At 45.0% G+C, this 22,956-nt stretch overlaps 2 protein-coding genes across 2 annotated transcripts in view; one reads left to right on the forward strand and one right to left on the reverse strand.

Annotated features, from left to right (window-relative positions):
* Positions 1-181: 181 nt before the first annotated feature.
* On the reverse strand, positions 182-4,995 carry LOC133392292 (uncharacterized). The gene is made up of 2 exons (XM_061652873.1): positions 3,498-4,995; positions 182-1,068 (listed from the first exon to the last, which is right to left on the reverse strand). The coding sequence occupies exons 1-2, from the start codon at positions 3,722-3,724 to the stop codon at positions 375-377; spliced, it is 921 nt and encodes a 306-aa protein (XP_061508857.1). The 5' UTR covers positions 3,725-4,995; the 3' UTR covers positions 182-374.
* Positions 4,996-5,317: 322 nt separating this feature from the next.
* LOC1270931 (uncharacterized) overlaps positions 5,318-22,956 on the forward strand; it is a 34,709-nt gene continuing 17,070 nt past the window's right edge. The window contains exon 1 of the mRNA XM_061652874.1: positions 5,318-6,732. Coding sequence (XP_061508858.1) covers positions 6,180-6,732 — 553 coding nt within the window. The 5' untranslated portion in view covers positions 5,318-6,179. The remainder of the gene's footprint in view (positions 6,733-22,956) is intronic.

The following is a 22,956-nucleotide window of genomic DNA, read 5'->3' on the forward strand; positions in this document are numbered from 1 at the left end:
CCAACTATGGAACTTTGATATTTTCTCAAATTTCTATTGAAGAAATTTGAACATTAATATTTAAAATTATTTCACCAAATATAAATACGTGTAAACCTCGAATTTTACTAATTTGAACTAAACGTTGAACTTATAAAAGGCACAAAATCGGAAGGCAGAAGAATTAACAGAAGGCTGAAGGTGTTGTCAGTACAACGATCCGTAAACGAATAATCTTTATTTTTGACATTCGGATTATCGCACAGTTGTCGCGGTGATGGTCATATTCCGATCCGGCACTATGGTCTAATTAGGGGTCAAATCTCCAGGGTACTACAGCTCGGCCATCCTAACCAACAAATTGACCTCAATTTATGTGTAAATATATTAGTAATTCAAATTTCGTTAACGGTTTCATACGGCTCACTCCATTTCTTCAACTTGTTTGATTCTAATATGCCATCATATGGCATCTGAGTCATTGGACAGCCCTCAATGTCCCTAATGACATAGCGATCGTTAGGCAATACCTTATGGACTATGTACGGACCTTTATATTTAGGAATCAACTTCTTATTCTGCTGAGTGTTGCTATCAATGTTCCGCATTACTACATAATCTCCAACTTCATATTTAGCTGCTGGTTTATGATTTTTACGAAAATATGCCTCATTGGTAAGCTGAGATTTAATTATATTTGCCGATGCTTCAGCCCGAATGTCGCTTAAATCATTTAGTGTACTTCCACGACGCTCGTCTAAAAACTCCGTTAGTTCATCAATTAAATGACCCCGTTGTTCAATACCAAACAGGAGAACTGAGGGTGAAAACTTCGTACTGGCGTGCTTTGAATTATTCAACGCATATTCAGCATCCAGTAAATGCAAATTCCAATCATCGTGATCATAAGAGTCCGAAAGTTTGCTGAGGATGGGTCGAAGTACGCGGTTTACCCTTTCGACTTGTCCGTTTGCTTGTGGTGAACCAGTAGCGTTGAGTACATGCTGTACCTCATTTGATCTAAGGAAATTTTCGAACTGGTTGGACGTGAAGCAGGTACCTCGGTCACTAATTATCCGTTTGGGTCGGCTGTAATAGGAAATGTATTGTTTGAGAGCATTGCATACTTCCTGACTTCCAGTGGAACGAGTCGCGTATAGCTTAGTAAATTTCGTAAATGCGTCTATCACAACTAATATATACTTCTTTTTGGATTTCGTAAGAGGTAGTGGTCCCAGGTGATCAATGTGAAGTGTGTCAAAAGGTTGGGGAGCTTTCGGTATACTGTGGATGTTCTGATTATTAGTTCTAGTGGGAGCTGAATATATGATACATTTCAAACAATTCTTGATGAAAGACTCAACTCTATTCCGCATAGAAGGAAACCAATAATGACAGCTAATTTTTGAAATTGTTTTGTCAACCGATAAGTGACCTATTTTCTCATGTGTGTGGCGGATGATATTATCTACCATCTCGCGGGGGACATAAAACTGAAGCTCTTTTGAGGGTGACTCATGATATACGAAACCATCTTGCAAAACATATCCAGGTAAATTTTCCAGTTCTAGTTGGGACCTAATGCTTTCAATAGTAGGATCACGAGATTGGGCTAGCTGTAGTTGGAAATCAATATCAAGTTCACTTATAGCACCAATTGCTTCAGTCCGGCTCAGAGCATCCACGTGGGCCATAGAGGAACCTGAGCGATGCTGAATAGTATAGTCATAATTCTCGAGGAATAGGGACCACCGGGCAATCTTCGCAGAAGTGTTACGATTTTTCAGCGTTTGTACAAGAGAATTGCAATCCGTGATTATCTTTAAGGGTAATCCATGGACGTACGAGTGGAACCTTTTCAACGCATATATTACGGATAGAGTTTCCAACTCGTAGCTATGAAGTTTTGATTCTTCTTTAGAGGTGGTTTTAGAAAAATATGCTATTGGGTGAAGTTTCCCATCATTCTGTTTTTGGAATAAGACTGCACCAAAACCGAATGAGCTCGCGTCGCAATGCAGCTCCGTCTCATATTTGGGATTAAATATAGCCAAGACAGGAGACTGGACAAGTTTTTGACGAAGGGTTTGAAATGCTTGGATGCAGGAATTATCAAAATCAAATGGCACATCTTTCTGAAGAAGATTTGTAAGAGGTTTAGCTATATGAGAAAATGATGGAACGAACCTACGGAAGTAAGAAAAGAGCCCTAAACATCTTCTTAACTGTTTGACATTAGTAGGCATAGGAAAGTTATATATTGATGTAAGGTGTTTTCCACTAGGTCGTATACCAGAGGCACAGGCTTCGTATCCAAGATATTCCAAATTAGTGTGGGCAAATTTGCATTTATCAATGCGCAGTTCAAGTCCATTTTGTTTAAGTTTCTCGAGAACAGAACTCAACGTCTCAAGATGAGAGTGAAAGTCATTAGAAGCTATTATGATGTCGTCCAAGTAGACAACTAATTTCTCGGAATCTATAAATTCGCGTAATATTGAATTTATGAATCTCTGAAATTCCGCGGGGGCATTTTTAAGCCCAAAAGGCATCTTTAAATATTCATATTGCCCATCAGGTGTTACGAAGGAGGTGTACTTAATTGAGCTTTCATCCATCTTTACCTGATGGAAACCGCTTTTTAAATCAAGCAAACTAAATACACTTTTACCACTCAGGTGTTCGAGGCATGTCTCAATTAACGGTAATGGAAAATTATCCCTTACTGTTATTTTATTCAGGGGCCTGTAATCGACGCACATACGCACTTCACCACTTTTTTTTCTAACTAGCACAAGGGGAGAAGCGTATGGGGAATTACTTGGTTGAATGACTTTATCATTTAACAATTGATTTACTATCTGTCGCACTTGATTCCTCTCCCCATAGGAAAGTCTACGTGGCTTTGCATAAATAGGGGTATCATGAACGAGATTAATTTTCATGGAATACTGAGGATATTCTATATTCTCAATAGGATAGTTAGTGTAGCAATGATCAAATGCGGACAAAATGGCAGCAGACTCTTTAGGCGAAAGTTGCTTCCCGATATCTAATTCAAGGGGGCTGTCAAATATCTCCGACACACAAATGTGGCTAAAAGGATCACCTACATCAAGGGACTTAACAGGTTTTGGTATCTTTTCGAAATCTGAATTACCCTCCGGTTCGCGAGCATAATGTGCGGGAATCATACTTGGATAGTGTGTAAGAAAGATTCTAAATTTTCCTAAAAGGTCACGACCTATTATGAATGGCCAAGGCATACTTCTAGCAGGTAAAATGATAAGCGAGTGTGTCACACTAATATTACGAATTATGATCCTGCACTCCACTCGACCTAACGTCGTGAGCATAGTATTTCCTAATCCTCGGTACCCAGAAGGGGTAGGTTGATGCGGAAAGTTACCTGGTACTACATTGTCTGCTATTAGACTTACAGGGCTGCCTGTATCAAAAAGTGATCGTAAAAACGTTTGTTCGCTCCATGTATGTTGGATATTGAAACTAACACATACCGTTTCAATTTCGCTAAGCAGTATTTGGTCCGCAGTTTCCTCATCGAATCCATGGGAACCCAGATGGTGCACCGCAGCAGTCGTAACGGGCTGGAAGTTTCGGCACTCTCGATGTGTATGTCCCATTTGGTGGCATTTAAAACAGGATCCCTTGGGGCGGCGTGGCATTGGGCAAGCGCTTTGATAATGGCCGAATTGAGAACAGTTAAAGCATCTGGCCGGTTCATTATTGTTGTCCTGCGCCCATTGACGCGAGGGGCCAGTGCTGCGGGGTGGAGCTGGGGGTTTAGTGCGTAACGGTGCTGGTGTAGGAGTCACGCCACGAGTTTGACGAAAAGTTTCGTATTTTTTCAGCAGGGTTTTAAGGTGCTCGAGCGATTTTGCAGCGAAACGTATGGATGACGTATTAATAGGATCATCAATTCCGTCAATTATAATATTGACCAAGTCTTCCTCTGGAATGACGGTGCCCGCTATTTGCTGCATTTCCAACACATACCTTGTGATGCTTTCATGTTGCGAGAGATGTCGTGCCCTTAGTTTTTTAAACACTTCTTCTAGTGAAGTTTTTGATGTGAAAGTACTAATAAGGTCAGCTTTCAGTGTCTCATAGGTGCATGCGCCTGAGGTTTTAGCAAAAATGGCGGCGGTGTCGGTGAGCAGGCGGCGCATACAGAAAAATTTCAGCTGGTCGTTTAGTGTGTACAAGCTACATACTTGTTCAAATTCTCGAAACCAGTGCTCCACCCCTACTCCTCCTCTTTCACCACTAAATTTTCCTATGAAGTCTTCAAAGTTGGGTACATACACTGGCAGCACTGTAGGTAGCGGCAAAGGGAGCGGTGGTGACGATGTTAAAGATGGCGGCACTGGCTGCGCTGTAGGTAAAGGCAGCGGTGGTGGTGATGATGATGATGGTAGCGAAGTCGAAGCGATGTTAGATGACTTCAGCATAGCGATTTTCTGACGAAGTTCGAGCACTTGCAGCTCCTTCTGCAGTGTTTCTAATTCCGTCTCTAACCCGCCAGAATTAGCTGTCTTGACAATTTCTTGCTCGTCATTCATTTGCTTTATCGCCAAATCCCCAGTATCAACACTTTCATGCGTTACTTCGGGCGCAAGCTTTTGTTCGGCTACAACGTGACTTCTAGGAAATAGCTCCTCGTACAACATGCGGATTTGAGCAATCGTAGCGGTTGGAGGCACCGGCACTTTCGCGTTCTCCAGCGCACACAACATATCTTCTTTAGACGGCATGGCACAATCCCACTTCTGAGATGTAAACCTCGAATTTTACTAATTTGAACTAAACGTTGAACTTATAAAAGGCACAAAATCGGAAGGCAGAAGAATTAACAGAAGGCTGAAGGTGTTGTCAGTACAACGATCCGTAAACGAATAATCTTTATTTTTGACATTCGGATTATCGCACAGTTGTCGCGGTGATGGTCATATTCCGATCCGGCACTATGGTCTAATTAGGGGTCAAATCTCCAGGGTACTACATACGGCACATTGTTATTCTATTAAAAATGCAATCTACAAATTGAAAATCCATAAATCATCAAATTTATTCAAAACGCCTTACATTAAATAATTTCTACATATTCATATTTCATATTTAATTTTTTTTTGTACAAAATGACGTCAAAATGTATAAGCAGTATGGCCATTTTGAACCTTTCTCCCTTGAATTAAAAAAAATATCAAAATGTTATTTCCAAATCTTTCAACAACCGAACAGACAACGACAAATCAGCCCTGTCTGCAGAGATCCAAATGAAAAAATCATTCCCTTTCTTTCGCTCGCAATTCAGCCTGTCAACCAGCAACGCCTGTTACGTGGCCATAAAGCACTATGGGCATCGCCGTTTTGGCCGCAAGTGGACGACCACAACGTCTGAAGTAGTTGTTTTGTTATTGTTTTTCACCAACTGGAACAGAACGGTCGGATGGGTGTAGCTGCGCGTACTTTCCTCCAACATTTTGCTCTCTAGGAAGCCGTCGCCCTAAGTTCTAGTACTCGCGTGAAGAGTAGTTGTGTTTTATTTGTTTCGACTCGCGATTCTTCTGCCGCTGGCCGGGGGCACAAGCTCGTTTCGCGTTTTTTTTGTTGGTCCAAATCGTGTGTCGCTTTATTTCCTGCCCATATTTGTGGGGGCTCACGCTGCAGTGCGGCCTCCTTTGTTTCCGTTCTCTCAAGTGCAGTGGTGTTGTTTGTTCACATCGAAGTGTCTTTTTCACAATCGCTCCCGCTCGCTGCTATCTCCGTTTGCGCTAACGCAATGCGTTCGCTGATATGTTTGTGGTAAAAGTGTTTCGTGCGTGCGTGCTGTGAGCGTGGGTCTATTTTTTTTTTTTGTTCCTTCCACGAGCCCATGAGCCAGCAGTAGCCAGCAGTTGCGTGTCAAATACCGGGAGCAGTGCACGGAAACGCCTCAAACGAAAAGCTCTTCATAGTAGCAGTTGCGTAGCTCCCCAAAGCGCATTGTTTACCGCACAGTGTGCACAGTTGCGCGAGCGCGCGCCTGTGTGTTTGTGTGTGGGCTTGTTCTGTGAGCAGAAGCGCAAAGAAGGTTGCTGATGTGCAACGGTAACCGTGTTTGAAGAAGTGCGTGGTCGGCAGAATGCAATCGTTTCCGCTGTGCAGTTCGTTGTAGCGCAATAGTAGTGCGGATCCGGATGCGTCTGCCTGTCTGTGTGCAGTGGGTGCAATTTCGTGAAAACACAATGGATACGGATCGATGCAGCGTACGCGCTGCGTACAGCCGCATGGGCAGCAGTCGACGAACGGCGGCATGTTACAGCGAGTCGCCCTGCAGCCCGAAGCAGGCCCAGCTGGAAGTAGGGCTAAGCGTTAAGCCATGTCGACGACCGCCGCTGGCCGGGCAGCAGCAACAGCGACCGACCGGCGACGAAGATGAACGTCGAAGGAAGCGAAGAAAATGCTGCACCATCCATCTACGGCAACGTAGCGAGCGAACGCAGCGCATCAACCCACAGGCGTACGGTATTGCTATGGAAACGGGAAAACGGGGGCTTCTCTACAGCCCACCCCAGCGAAAGATCGTTCATCGACGCAGCGCCCTGGTCAGCGCCTGCTGTGTGGGTTTGGTGTTGCTGCATCTCGTTTCGCTGGCTGCAGCAACGCCGCTGTCGATCAAGCCGGATCACCACTATTGGCAGCCGGTGGCGTCTGCGGGTCGTGCAATGGTGCAGGAGAATTTTGGCACAGGTAAACCACTCACAACATTTATCTCTTTTTTGGATTGCTTTCTTGCTCAAATTACTTTTATTTTTTACTATTAGAACGGGTGATCGACAGCGTATGATCATCGTTAATGTCGTAGTTGTACTATTCGCTCACTGATGTAAATGATAAGGTTGGGCGTGTGCGTGTGTTCGAGCGACGACCGGATGCCTTGGTTTCGATTATCAACCGTCAACTTTTGACCCCACATACACACAAACTTCCTCCATCGAACGAAAGAGTACGATTATTCCAGAATACTGTCTTTGAATAATAGTGCAATGCCTGTTCACGTGCAGTGCGTGTGTGTGCGTGTGTTGGTGTCTGTGTTTACCAATCGGGCATTAACACGCCAAGAAAGCAGCGGTACAACATTCAGCGGATGACCCTGAATTAAGTCATCTGCATCGTGTTTTTGTTAACACGGGTTCGACAAACGGATGCGCTGCAGTTAAATGCATCCTGCAAACATTCCCTCGCCCACGGCTTTGTCTGGGTCCCTGTGGGGACTCCCAGTGCGCTGTGTTTACTTTATCGAATGTCAATTCCTGTTATTTCCGTGTTTTGTAATCGATGGTACTGAGCGAAAAAAATGTACATTGATAACAGAGGTAAAGTCTGCGCTTTTCTTTCGAGGCCGCCAGGCCGTCTGCACCAGCGATCGATTATAATCCATCGCTGTAGGAAAGAAAAGAGCGTTGACCTAACAGAAGTGAACAGTTTTAAATATTAAAACACTAGGATGATATCTTAGACACCTTATATCTTGATCCTAATACTGTTCTATTGGACATTGGATCTATCGAACAGCAATTCCGAATACTTGAAGTGGACATTGAAATTCCAAAATGTAGCATAGAACATTCCCAAGCATTAGGGCGCGTCTAAATGTTCTCTGCTGCCTGTTATTTACTCTTTCAAATTCACTGCCTTGTATCTTTGGCAGATTTTCCCCCAAGTCAGTGTGTGTATTACTCATAGCTCGCCTGCAACAACCGGCGTGATTTATGATAATACCATAAAATCACGACAGAAATGCGAGCAGCGAGGAGGTAATCGACGAAAAGAACAGGGAACGAAAAAATAAATAAATAAACACATTAAAAATCATTCCCGAACGGCGGAAACTGCTCTCACACACAGACACACACAAACACATACATACCGTGCAGCAGGGACATACATTGTACGTGGCCCGACCTCCCATGAACGCCTTTTTTCCCAAATTTATCTGGCTTATTTCTTCCCATATCGATCTCGCTGCTTTCGGGTCAGGGTGAGCCGTAAGACTGCAAAACATAGTAAAAGAAGGAGAAAGAGAGAAGAGCGAAGAGTGTATGGAATGCACATGCTGCCACAGAGAAGAACCTCATTGTGCAGTCGAAGCAACTTCCTCAGGCCGGAATCGGCCAAAGAAGTTTGCTTATGTATATTTTCCAACTCGCGCCGGATTGAATTATGCGTCCCGCTTCCGGTGTCGGACATTCGGGACACTCGAAACAAGTAGGCCAGCCAACCAGTCAGCCAACTAGTCGGTTCTAAATTCTGGACGACACTGGGGAAATGTTTTGTCACGCTGAATCTGGGTTAAATAATGCTACCGAACACTTTATTTGTAAAGCAGTGCATGGACAAGCTCATGTATATAATAAGCCCCTCTCCGTCCCTTACTGCTGGATTAGCTCCGTTCGCGTCCCGTGCGATCGTCTGTCACCTCCGTTTCCGGGATCGGCGCAGAGATCCCCGGGAGCAAAATGTAATAAAATATTTCCTCTGTTGATGTACTTCAACCCGTTCCCGATCTTGAAGCCAAAGTTCAGTTGACGCTAGAAACCGATGAACCAGTGAACGAGTTGCTCGCCTCACGCAAACGCATCATAGGCCCTTTCTGTTTTGCTTTCTATGCTGCTATTCCTTGCATCTTGCTGTATAGAAGCATCGAAGAACATGTGTGATGGAAACCGTCATCACCCTCGTACGGGCGACAAATGTGTGACGGAATCGCTATCGATTGGTGGAGCCCATGGAGCCGGATACGTTTACACTAGAGCGCGCCCTTTGCCAACACCCGCCAGAAATGGGTGTGTGTGTGCACGTAAACAGACGGACGGAGAAGCTGGAGTGAAGATTAACGATCTCTCCGAATGCCACGGAGAGTCGGATGACATAAACGGAACGCTCCTTCTGCCCGCGTACACTGAAATCTCCTGTCAGGAGCGACAACATGCACAACCGTCGTACCACCAAAAGAGACGTTTACGATTTATACGTTGGTTAGAACGGCCACTGAAGTTAGAACGGCGGGCGTGCCCCTTTCTGATCGCTGAAGGATGCTCCCGCGTGAAATGATGCGAAAGCAAATCATCCACATTATCATTCGGCATCATCGGCGTCACTTTCCCGGATGTGTTTCAGTGCGCTCAGACCGTACAAAAAGATGGCCACTGTCGTCGGTTTAACTTTAATACGCCCGGCTACCGGGGTTGTTGCTGTCGCCGCTCGTTTGCTTTTCATGCTTTTCTGCCTCCAGGGTATAGTTCATCGAGCGAAACTTCTTCCTATGCTAGCCGGCCGACGACACACAGCTGTGTGTGTGTGCTTTGCTGTGGGGAGATGATGTCAGAGGAGGAGCATTGGCGCTATGTTGCGCATCTTCGTCTTCTTTGTGTGCGTGTGTATTGTGCTACCGTCAGGATTCGAGGCGCCATTACTGTGTGCCAAAAGGGACCTGGCAAGGCAGTGTCCGGCACCGAAGAGGACAATCTTTAGTAAGCCATTTCGTTGATGGTCGTTAGGGATCGTTTTTTGTTGTTGCGGTTGTTGTTTGAAACTGTCTTCTTCTACTTATTAAAGTTCTAATTATCCTAAGGGCCAGTGACAGTCGTAGGGTGCGTTTTTTGTTGGCCACACAAACCCCTCCCAAATGCGACTGTTCGTGTGTGTGTGTGTGTTTGTGTGGATGGAATTTGAATCAGCTTTCGCGTTTCGATCGAAGCAGATTGATAGTTTGCCTTGTTTGGTGTCCCTGCAGGGGATAGTATGCCCTACCGCGTACGGGACAGGCAAATTGTGGGGTCTCCAGCCCCCAAGCCACGCCAGAGTGATGGATCGTTGCCAGTGGCCGTGCGAGGAATACTTTATTTGCAGCGCAATGAAGAACGACGCCGCACAGGGAGGGAAAGGACCACTTAATGGATGAGAATGTTGTCCGCTGGTGGTCAATGGAAACGAGAGAGAGAGAGAGAAAAAAAAAGTATGCTGGCTGGTGGTGAACGCTACTTTTCGGGGACACTGGCACGTTTGATGATGGTTGGGTGACGTAAGGAAAGAACACAACTAGAAAACCAAATCCACCGCACACGCTCACGGAATCCCGCGGAATTAATCTGGCGACAAACACACACATGTGTGTGTGTGCGTTTTTGTATTTGACCGTACGGTCACGGAGTGTGGTTGACATTTTTGGGATGAAAAATGGCAAACCGGCAACTCGCCGGGCATGGGGTCGGCCTCCCCCCGGCACGTTGGATTGAAGTCGTGCGGTCTCGTGCTCGCGACACCAAAATATGCGGCTTGTCAAAAATAGTTTACAGTAGCTCTCTAAGCATGATGGGCAGCTTTGGTGTTTTTTGTGTGTGTGTGTTTGTTGTAACCAGCTCCAAAGCGAGGCAAGCGATCGTGTGAAGAAAGAAAATGAGAATTGCAACTCCTCGCTATTTCTTCAAGGTGGTATTTTACTCACTATAATTTTCATGACCTAAAGCAAGTAATGTTATCGGCAAGAGACGTTTGTAATTTAAACTGATGAGTTTAAAGGGGGAAAATTGCAATCCAATTAGCAAGAGGCCAATCAATCACGAAGGTCGGTACATTCAGTACAGTGCTTCATAGATTAGTGTTTAGCTGCGGTTTGACTGTGGCCATGTCGGTGAAGAATGCAAATCAATAATACCTTTTTTCAATTTGCAATGTAATTCCTAATGTAGCTTGCAAAGGGGTAAACATGTTTTCCTCGTGCCGTGCCCCCGTCCCATGTGCTCGATTATCGATCATTATTCAATAAATCATTGATTGTTGGGCTATCATGTGGTTAGATTGGAAAAAAGGAATGTATCCGTATGTCGGCAAACAGTGTATCTAGTTGCATTTTTATCTTATTGTTGCTTTTTTGTGTGAGTAATAAAGTAGAAGCTCTGCCAACTAACGTTAATAGTGAATAGCAATGTTTGTTGCTTCTTATCAAAGAAAAAACTTATATTTATATTTTTAATATGTATATTATGTATCACGGTTGAAGAAAAACGTTACCTCGTTAAACCTTAAACAAATTTGCTGATCGATTGATAAACTATTACTTTATTTGTATTATAATTCACAACTTTTACTGTACACAATATTAGTAAATAACGGTTATATTGTTGTACTACGAAGCAAATAGGCAAATAGTTGCATTGATTTATTTCTACACACAGAAACGGAAAGACATCGCATGGCTTTCGCTCGGCAAAATTTCGGCAAATGACTCCAGGCCAGCGAAAAGAAATCGTTCCAATTTCGCAACATGTTATATTAAACGAAAACAACAGCCAACAGCCATACATACAGTACAATACAACCACCACAAACGCTCGCTCGTATATAGATGCACTTTCTTGTGGTTTTGTGCACATTCGAGCACTTTAATTTGATGAGCTCGTTATGTGTGGTGTGGAATCGCGGCTAAAAGCCACCACCAACAAATAAGGCACGATCAAGGCCGGCTGATAAGTGTGTGTCGAAAGCCGGTTTTTGTCCAGCCAAGTTTGCGATCGGTCTGGAAGACTGCAAAAGTTCCCGTACAGAAAACAATAACGCTTTCCACTTTTGGCTTTCCGAACGAATGTAACAACATCGTACAGTTATCAGCCTGTTCGACTGTTGGACAAACTGCTAATTTCAGATCGTGTAAATCCTGGACCGCATAGCGAGATGAATTTTCCCTTGCTTGTTGTTGTTTTAAGGGCAATTCGTTTGTATCTGTTCACCTTTTTACCCTGTTGTGTTGGCCGTTGCCGAAAAAGGACCATGCAGGTAGCCTGCATTTGCAGCAATACTTGGTCTGTAGCTGTACAACTCCGCACTGGCGCTGTGCTGTTGCCTGTGTACTCGAGATTGCATTGACCTCGACCGGGGATAGCAAGATGGATGATGCACATCTCACTTCACAACACACAGCCAACGAGCATGCGGCGGGCGGCGCAGCTGCCATGCTTACCGCTTTTAAAACTCTCGATTTCATTTTCACCCGACCCCGGGAACACTCGAACATGCACACACGTACACACACACACACACACACAGAGTAAGTGAAAAGAAAAACGAATCTTTCTTCCCATCTTCCTTCATCCACCCCCAATCCAAACGAATGCCGAAAGCGGTACGGAGAAGAAGGAAGCATAATTTTATGTTGCAGCGCGCCTCTTTCGATTTCTACACGCTCGAACGTCATAATAGGTAGCGGCGAAGGCGCAGCGTATGCGTGAGACTTTTCCCGTCGATTCTTTCACGAAGAGTGTGATGGCCGACATGAAAATTGTAGTTCATCGAAGCGAACGGACGAGATGATTAATATGAGGGCAGCATTTTTTTTTTCGGTGGTCGTAAATGTGTCCAAAAGTTAGTACAGTCACAGTTTTGGGGGAAGGTTGTTGAACTTCCCGATACTCTCTGCTTGGTGCATACTACAATGCAATTGAAGGGAGAGAGGGAGACGGCTCGAAAGATCGAACGAGCAGACGTGCAGACGAATGATGAACTCAGAAGTTCAAATGATCAAATATTGACACAAAACGTTAACCGAAGACGCCTTTTTTTCTATTAGCTACCTATTGGAATGGTTTCGGTTATGTTGTCCGATGGTTTATTTTCCTTGAAATACTGATGGATAAATGAGGTTTTCTGGAAAATTTAATTCATCATTTTAGCGCAACATCGCGTCGGCTCTTTGGATCAGTTAAAAACCTAACCTTTTTTCTTGGTGTGAAACATCGAAAACGAACGATCAACACCCCGTCGATCATGCATGCAAGTGTGCTGTGCATTCACTACATAATTCTTTCCGTTGTGTTTGCGTCATCATCCCACACTTGAGCTGCACGCGGTGCATCACTTGTTGATGTTTGCGCTGCTACGCCCCCGAACGACCCTTTTCCATTCGGTGCGAGACTGCATTCGGCTGCAATCATAATTGTGTGAACAGATCACGATCACGCGTCTTTTCGCTCCCATCTAATGCGCTCATCGAAATACTGCTTTTTTTTGCTTTCTTTCCACCCTAACACAGTCATACGCCGCATGGGTGTAATGTGTATAATTGAATAAATTATGCTTGATTAATGGGGCACACACTCACACACATACACGATGCGTTCGCCTTCTCCCTTATGTGAGTCTGAGGGCTGTACATTATGCTGATCGTGGCAAGGCAAGGAAGGCAAAAGAACTTGGTATTACAATCGCGCCATGTCGTAGATCCGCCTTCGCTTTCGCCGAGAGAGCGTGCATGTTTAAGATCAACAGACACACACAGAGCCTCATACCATGAGGCGGAAAGCAACTTCAAATCTACTGTGTACGATGTGTTTGTGTGTAAATAAACAAACCCTTTGTTGTTTCTGCAGCCTTTGCCCCCGTGCAACATGCTCCAAGGCGGAGGCATGTTGTGCGGGTTTGTTGTGGAATCGTGCAAGGGGCAGCTCCTGCGCTTGTGATGCGCTTTGCTCTCCGTGCCGAAAACCCGTGAACACTGTACGCCCGTTTTTCCACGCCTTATCAGGGGTTTTTTAACAATTTCACTTGTTGGTAAATTTCCACCACCAGTGGAAAATCGATGCGAAGGGGCGATTGAGGCGCGATTCCATTCGTGGAAAATAACAATTCGTGCCATTTTCTGGCCGTGCTCTCTCTCGTGCCCGTGTGCGTGACCTTCGATGCGTGCAGGACAAAAGAGCTCGACCGCAAAACTTAGCAGGGCGGATGGGAGGATCACTTTCGAGGGCAGCAAATACTGTGTGTGTGTATGTATTTTTTTTGGCAAGGTTAACAACAGGGCTTGGCCACACTCGGCTTCAATGCCATCCATCCTGCCTTTTTTCTGCATGCCGTTTTAGTCACTGTTTTTTTGCTGGATTCGGTTGTAATGTTGGCGAAACAAAAAAACATCCCACTTCGTTAACTCCAACTTCAACCGGGTAGAGGGAATGGTGGCCTGGAAATGAAAGCATTTTCTTTAAATTATTAACGAACCGTTTCGGTTCGTTCGTTCGTTCGTTCGTTTTTTTGTTATTACTTGTTCCCGATCTCATATGAGAAATGGGATGGAAATGGGTTCGACGTTTTTTCTTGCTTTTCTTTTGGTGGGCGTTATTTTCGATGTTTCATATGTTTTATGGCGTTTTCGTTTTTTTTTTGGATTCGTACAGCATTGGCGTTTTGGTCGGAACATATCCTCTTAGGCTCGTGGATGTGTGTCGGTTCATTTTTTGTGTTTTTGTTGGTTGCTTTTAATATTGCAGACCAGGCCGTTACTGATCGTGAACGGACGGGATCGTGAGTGTGTGGTTATGCGGGAAGTGTCGTTCAGATTTGCCACTTTTCATGTATCGGTGTGTGTGTGTTTTTTTTACTTTGTATTATATGGTTACATCCAACAAATGCAAAGGCGAAGTTGAAAGGGATAAGTTTTGTGGAGCAATAAAGAAAAAAAAACGGTTGGAAATTATTTTCGGAAGTGCTTCTTTTCTTATTGATGCGGATATTCAGCCACGCTGGGCTACATGGGCTAAGAGTTCAAGGGGCTAAATCAATCTACGGTTTGTATAAGTTATGAACGAATTTTATTTATTGAATATTTATTCAATAAATTTATCGCGTGTTCGTGTGCACGAGATGCCAAATATACGATGTGAGTTAAAGATATCTAATAGCATTTTTCAATAGGAAAAATATGCCTTAGAATGTATTAAATTAACAATTATGCCTTGCTTTAAAATCCATTTACATTATCTAAAAACAGCATTATGTTAACTCCATTAACTAAACGACATTACCCTACCCTTTAATCATCAATTATGCTCGTTACCTGCTTCTATTGAGCAGCTCGTAAAAACGCTATAAAACTATAACCATTACCAACCACTTTGGCGTAAATTGGGCTGTGATGGGAAATTTTGAACAATCCTCTGAACAATTGCCCGATTGAAGAGGTCGTGTTCTTCGCCTTCTCGCAATCACAATCTCTCCAAGGTCGAACACACACACACTACTTCGGAGGAAATGCTACTACTCGTTTAATCGAATTAAATCGCTGGAAGCTGCTTCACATCGTTTACGCACAATACTACTGACGGCAGTAGAGCATAAGTGCAGCATAAGTGCCACAAGCGCGGAGCTACTAACAAGCAACCAACCGCGCACCAAGACAATCGCCGACTAGAAACGATTGCAAACGATCATCAACGACACAATTGTTGCACTGTGGCCTCCTCCACCCCTCCACACGGTCGACAGTGCGGCGCGATCGTCACCCATTTCCGGTTGATAGTGAATGCAAAACGGAACCAAACTGATAGCGTTCCGTTTAAGAGGCGATGCGGCGCTGTGTGTGACTGACTGATTGGCCCGCGATTATTCGAATGGTCGAATTGCCATATGTGCGTTTGAAGATAGAAAACGGCTTAGTCAAATATAAACACGAGAGGAGCAGCGCACGCTCTAGGTGTGGAGCGCATATTGCATAAATGATGAGCTAGGATGGGGAAGCAAAAGCATAAAAAAATAAACACAACGAAGACGGAAGTGATAAGACACTGGAAAGGCGCACACACTCCAACACACAGACGGTCGATGGTGGGGCGACGGTTTGTTTTGTTGCCACCTTTCAAATGCGGAAGGAAAAGAAACCAATGTTTGCTGATGACTGCCAGAGCATGAAACTCACGGCCATCGCCCCAGAGGGAGGGGGGGAGTGTACCGTGTCGAGGAAGTCATGCCGACACCATGTTTGCAACCGCTCTGGTGGATCACTCAGATGTGACGCTGTGATCAGTTGGAATTTGCTGAATTGTTAAAATGAACTTCATACAAAAAATGGCGGAAAATTAGAAACCTCTTTTTGCTGTAACTTTAACACACAAGTCCGGCTTTGTGTAGGTGTGGCATATTTTAAAACAATTATAATATATTATTTGGAAGCGGTTCCTTATGGGGCTTTGTGTGGCAGTATATTGCTTTGTGCTGATTAACATCGTCATCGTCAGTTCAAACAAACGATAACGATGGCTGATGATGGTGACGTTTAAGCTTCAGGCGCGAGATTTACAACCGCAAAACGGAAACGCACGATTCGGTCCATTTGGATGGGAGAAGATGGATGAAAGTATAATTTACCGCTTGTCTGTTTTGCACGTCCCTACGGAGATAAGACAGTGGAAAGTTCAACACTGCTTAGTGTGATGAAAAGTCAACGAAACAAACACACACACACACACGTAAAGCAAATGGAAAATGCGAACGTCGTGACACATTTTAGCAACATGCCCCTCTGGACTGTCCGGGACCATACGGCCAGTTGTCCAGTGATGGCCGACTGTAGACAGCTTTCTTTACTTTCTCGCTGCACTGCTGCTCCCAAGTGGCGACGCATGCACGATGGTGCCAAGTGCGTATGCGATCGATGCGCAGCGTCAGTGCATCGTTGACAGAGTTTCCCCACTTACACCTGTGTGCCCGGCCACGTGCACGTGCTAGTCCAGCGGTGTTGGTAGCAATAAATCCTTTTAGAAATCGGGGAAGGTTTGCGTGTTTTTTTTGCTTAATATACTTTCTTTGGCCGCATACATATTCATAGTCTGTGTCGTTGGTTGTTGTGTGCAGTGACACAGTTTTTGACGCGCGAGCATAGGTAAGCGCCATGTCATTTGAAGGGGTTTAAAATGGGGTGACTGCTTCTCTGACCATGACCGCCAAATTTGCCGTCTTTGGTTTCGGGGACAGTCTTTGGGATCTGCAATAGTATAGGTAAAATGTGGTATTGGTGAAAACGTTGTCTACTTTCAAATGATAAATTTGGCAGCAAATTTTACGAGTAACTGTCTTCAAGCTTCAAAACGTAGTATGGCTATCATAAGTAGTATCATCTAAAATCATTCACTTTTCTTTTGGTAAATATTGATTTTTTATTTTATATCACACGAACTTCTGTTTGTTGAATTCAGTTTGATGCTGTTCGTATCTTACTTGTGTTCAAACATTGAGCAGGTTTTGAAGTGGAGCTAGTAAAACAGGCCCTTTTTTTAGACCAAATCAACATGAATACGAAACATTCAATAGTTCCATTTCCAAGTTATATTGATGCTATTGATATAAATAATTTATAGCATCGGCTTAAGCAAAAGAATGCAACATGAAATTCCTAATGAAATCGCCAGCCTAATAGTCTAAATCAGATTATCCACTGCTTCGCCATTATCCGACGTTAGGCCACACGAGACAAACGGGATGCCGGCTTTACGGCTTAAACTACTCACCAATCGGATCTGGGCCGCCGGTCCTTCTTATAAGAAAACTCTCACTTGTTCCCATTGCCTCGACATCATCCTCCTCCGCGTGGCGATCAGCTTCGTCGGAACCGCGTAAATACATTGCCCTGCTGCTGGCTCTGGGAGATGGAGGTGGTAATTTGTATCACCAATAAATTCCACCCTGGGCCCTGGGAAACGAGAAACAACGATCTCGAGGAGGAAACTGACCCTTTTTTAAACAGCAATCCGGATGTGGGAGGGCTAACGAAGGGGGAGGGGGCTAAAAAACCGGTTGCGGCGGTAAAGCCGCGACACAAGTATGCCCGGTCGGTCGGGTGCTATTATCGGATGGGACACTCGTTATGCTTTCGAACCTGCTGCTGCTGCTGCTTGTGCTACCGGGTGCGGGAAACTCTCTCTTGCCCTCCTTATCCCTCTCTCTGTGTATCTCTTTCTTTCTCTCTTTGTGCTGGGATGCGGTTGTAAGCGTGTCGCCGTTCGGTACGGAATTGGATTTTTGTCACGTGAGAGGGTGGATAGAGCAGGCGGGTGGGGGGGTGTATGAGATACTTAGAATGGTAGCATAAATTTACCTGCGTGAGTATTCTCACGAGCTGTGGCTGGTAGTGAAGAAAATTTAAATTTAGCCAACGGCAGCACCGCCAACCGATGGGAAGAAAAACTATCGATTAACCCTTAAGGAGCTGTAATGCATTTATAGTAGTATCCATTGGTGTTTACGAGTTTAAAAAGACCCTAACATTATTTGTAAAAAAAAAACTTATCCATAAGAGTTTTATTCAATATTTTATTGTTTCACTTAAAATAGAACTAAAAAAGGTAGATTTTAACGATCAATACAATTGAGTGTACAGTAAAAGGTTGAAAATCCCCAGCCACAACAGAAAGGAAACAGCAACCCGGCGGTAATAAACAGTCAGGCGTGAAATTAAAAGTGTCTTTTCCGAAAGCATTCGGTGCAAAATATTTCCCCAAGCAACAAGAAGAAGAAGCTATGATTTAAATATGTCTAAACAAACTCGTCTCCGCGCTCCCCTGTTGAAAAGGTTGCTCGTGCCATTAGCGCCACTGTCGGCTCGAATGCAAAAAAACCTCTAACGAGATTGAGAAGTTGATAGCAAATAGCAATAGAAATGGCGTTTTTTTAATATTCTTCTCACTAAAAAAGATGCTGAAAATTCCATCGATACTTTCACCTCCGTTGTTTTCCTATACCGGTTTTCAATCGGGCAGCCAGCATCAGCATCCTTTCGGTGAACTTATCCCGTCACAATCCCCGGGGTGTGTCACTTGATTGCCGCCAAAAGGCAACCTCACAACAGCAACAACAGCAAAAAAGCGAAGAATTTCCTACACGTATTTTCACTTCCAAAACCGTTTGTAGTAGACTCTTTACTTTACTGTTTCAACGTGCGGGCGAGCAGCCGCCGCCGCCGCAACGACGAACGCGGGTCACCGGCACCAAGAGGGAAGGCATAAAAGAAACACTGTGAACTTGTGGAAAACCAAGCGAAAGTGAAGTGAAAAGAAATGGATACACATACACACACACATTTCCATTCGTCGTTTTCTTTTCAACCAGCAACCGGTGGGTGGGAAGTGGTCGTGCAGGGGACGGGGGTGGGTGGGTGTGTGAGAGAAAAAGAGGTGAAAAATGGCGTTTTCCACGGTAAGAAAAATGTGTGCTCTCTATTGGAGGTGAAATGCCGAAAGCACCTGCTAAAGCGACACATTATGTATTTTAAAGGGAGAGGAAATGCAGGGAGCGAAGGGGGGGAGTTTGAAAGGGGAGAAAAAGAATAAAAATAGAAGCAGTTGTGCGTTGTTGTTGTTTTTGAGTTGGGTGAAAACGGGAGGAAAACTTAAAGCCAACGCCAATACTGCCGACACTCTTATTGGAATCCGTACTTTTCTTCTTTCTACTGCATAGCGACGCCCCACAATCACCACCACAGTTGAAGTAACTATTTTGCGATGGAAAATGGGTTTTCCACCGATGCGGTGGTCCCTTCTAAAACTGTTTCGCTCACTCTGTCCCTTTGGTTGGTTTTTAGTTGGGAAAAAGGCCACGGTCATATTGGGACGGGTTGCATCGCCATCGCACACAAAGGCGCCACTTGCTTTGTGTTTGTTACACGCACACACAGACATACAGTTTTGTTCCCATTTTTGCACCGGTTTTCCACACAAACCTAGTCAGCACACCACCATCCGGAAAGGGCCACCATCTTTATGTTGCAGAGCATCGACGACAGAGCTGTCCGGTGCTGCTGTTCCTCCTGGGAGGGTTTATTTCGCCGAGGTCACTCTTGCAGTGTGATTTTCCTCTTATTTTATGTCCCCAACCCAGTGGTCGTCATCCTGGCACCATCATAAAAAGGTACACCCTTCCGCCAACTAAAAGAAGGTAAGCGAGTGCGAAACTGTGTGCAAATAAAAATCGAAAAAAGGTGAAGGAAAACATTGTGAAATACGAAAAACATTGGAACCTTGACACCAAGTTGGTTGGTTTGTTTGACCATTTTATTATTTTTTTTTTTGGGTGCAGTGGTAGAGTGTGGCAGCATTCAAGTGGGCCCTCTCCATTGCAGCAACAGCCAGCGGGGGAAACAATGTGTCAGCTTAATTTGTATCGGTCTTTCCATGCGTTCTTTCCCGCTGCCAGAACGGTCAATGATTACAAAAAGCGAAATTCCTCGCCATTCCATCCCCGTGTGCGTCCATCGAAACCGGACAATGCAATTGGTGGAGAGATGGGGCCTTTGTTCGTTGGGTTGAGACTGGCCGGTTAGGCTGCACCTTGAAACAATTAAGTCTCATTTAACGGGCAGCGCATCTCCGTTGGATTGTCTGTCGCGCGGCGATTATAGCGGCTGATGAGCGAAAGGGGTGGCGAGGTGGGTAAGGGAGAGGGTTATCTTCATTCCAACTTGGCGAGAGAAACTAATGATGACGATGATGATGTTGATGGAACACAAAGCTCACGAGATTGGCAGCAACGAGTTTGTCGCTCGTCTATACAAAGAGATAACAACAATGTCGAAGAAATTTGGACAGTTCATTATTCCGAACCGCTGGGATACCGTTCGAGGCCAATGGCATACAGCAAACCCATACATAAGAGCTTAACGCCTTAAAAAGGAGCTTTTGATCCGCATTACCCTACTACGCGGTCCGCAATTCGTTACAGATGGCCCGGCAAGAACCGTTCCTACAATGCGCGCACGACACAAGGAATTAGTTACAAACTCGTCTGCAGCATGAATCACGACCGGTGGAAGTTGTACCGTACCACACGTGAAAGGAGGCCAACACGGAGAGCATAAAATGCATCCCTTCCCTTTTTTGTGTCTTGTTGTCTGTCTGGCGGCAAACGGTACTAGCGACCACTTCGCAGCGAAAGAGGCTGATCACACACCACCGTTCGGCAATTGTAGTAGAACGCTTTTATGCCAGAGGAGAAGGACTGGGGGTCAGTAGAAGTACAGCCAAAGGAGGGGAAAAATAGAATCAATCGAGTTGATCGAGTGTGTTGTGTATTGCAGTGAAACGAGCGCGAGATGCAGTGTCTGTCTCTGCCTTTCGATGCCTATTTGGCTTTGGCGCCAATGCGAAGCAAAAGGATTTCGTCTCGATGCACAACGGTAGTGTGGCACCGTTGGAAGATGCGAAACTTATTTATAGCACTTCGATACGATGGCAGCGGTGGAATTGCCAGCATCCAATCCACAAATCGGTCGTGCGGTCGTGCGCCGCTGGGGCTATTGACCGGACTCGGCAGCATAACAGAGCCGGCTAACGCGGTGTTGTGTTGGGTCATTTTCCTTGTCACGAGCACAAGGAGTAATGTCAGGGAAATTGTGATTTGTCAAAAGGTGGTTTTATTGTTTTTACTGGTGTGTTACCCCCCAAGACTCTTTGGCCTTATGGGACCGTTCGATTGTCCAATTGGATTAACTGCTTCGAGCCGTACCAAATAAAGTGCATGCATAAGTTATGATGTTGTGTAAATTGATTTGAAGTTGCATTTGTTTAAACATTGGAATCCAATGCTTCGGGGATGGCCATCTGGATAGGCAACCGATGGCCTCAGTTTAATGAATGCACCAAAAGGAACTCTGCACGACCCTCGCCATGAATATTCACTGTATGCTCCGGTACGTAAAAGTGCGCCAAGGTTTACCCCCAAAAGGACCTTACTTCATTGTCCCTTAGACCATTCCCCGGTATCGATTGCACTAAACACATTCCTGCAAACTTCTCCCTATACCGTGTTGGAAAACAAATTGTGAATTCATGCCTCTCCGGTCCGGTCGTCGTCGTCGTCGTCCTGTCGCGTCCCACCGCGTGCGCTACGAATACGAAACGAAATTACGCTTTTATGCTCATTGAATGCTGTGCGCCTGGCGCCCATCATCCGTGTGGCCACCACCACCGCCCCTCCGGTGCCCCTTGTTTCCCTTTCGCTCCCTCCCCCATTTTCTCGTACCATGGCGTCGTACACACACGTCGTCACGTCGGACGCAAAATTGGAGCAAAGTGTGAACTCACTTAAAATCAATTCCAATCCCGAATGCGTTCTCTGGCAGGGCCGGCTGACATCACTCATCTCATAGAGGTGGTCCCCATGTGTGTGTGTGTGGATTGTTTTTTTTTGTTACTCTTCTTTTTCTCCCGGATGGGTGTGTGTGACTGGTGAATCTCCCATAATGTTCAACCCTTGAAGGGGTGTGTATTTGTAGTATCTGACATTAAAAAGAACATCAATAAACAGTGAGATTTTCTTGTCGTCTTCTCCTACATCGATTTTTTTTACTTAAAATATGTAATTTGATTTAATAAAATATCCGTTTCCTTAAAACACTTCCAAACGAATCGAATTGCTCTGTTTTACGTTGCTTGCTCCACGCTCATCTCCATATCGCTCACCGAAGGGTTGAGCTTTGACGCGCGCCCCCAACACCCATTATGCTGGCTGCACGAGAGACACAAAACACATAAAAAGAGCGAGGAAGATGAAAGGTTCATGGTCACGGTTGCCGGTTGCGCCATATCGATGACAAACAAGGCGCACCAATTTGGCCACCAAGCGCTCGCCACGACGATGCTGTAAAGCGCTCGCTGATGGAGCAACTGCACCCCGAATACTCCCTGCCTGGCCTGGATACTGGCGAAGCATTTTAGGAGTAGTGCTGAAGACTGAACTTAACCCTCACTCTGCTGTTTGGCCCAGAGCGCAGATGATTGACGGGCCAACCAGAGGGAGGTTCGGGAACTCCGCAGAAGCATGACGACGAGTAAGCCGATCATGATAATGATGATGGTGATGACGATTGTTACAGGCATCCTTTGGGAGCCGTTTTTCCAGTAACGTGTACGCCCAAGTGAGCACATCAACTCACACGCCGCCGCGGACTCATTGAACTGTGCTCGTTGAGCTGGAAACGAGATGTCTCAATTGATATCTCTCGATACAGCTTTTTTGTGTTTGTAATGCTCATCGACAACAATTGGGCCGGTGAGTCTGCCCACTTGACGATGTGTAGTGGGTTGATGACTTCAGGGAGTGTGACTTATGGAAAACTGGGCAGTGCACGAGGAGGAAGTGAACACAACCGGTCGATAGATA

This window comes from Anopheles gambiae, chromosome 2 (assembly GCF_943734735.2).
Source record: "Anopheles gambiae chromosome 2, idAnoGambNW_F1_1, whole genome shotgun sequence".
Taxonomy (NCBI): domain Eukaryota; kingdom Metazoa; phylum Arthropoda; class Insecta; order Diptera; family Culicidae; genus Anopheles; species Anopheles gambiae.

Coding starts and splice junctions, on each gene's coding strand:
- LOC133392292 (XM_061652873.1), bottom strand. CDS start 3,724: ATGAACCGGCCAGATGCTTTAACTGTTCTCAATTCGGCCATTATCAAA. Junction 1,069..3,497: donor TGCTTAGCGAAATTGAAACG/GTATGTGTTAGT, acceptor TTCCTATTACAG/CCGACCCAAACGGATAATTA.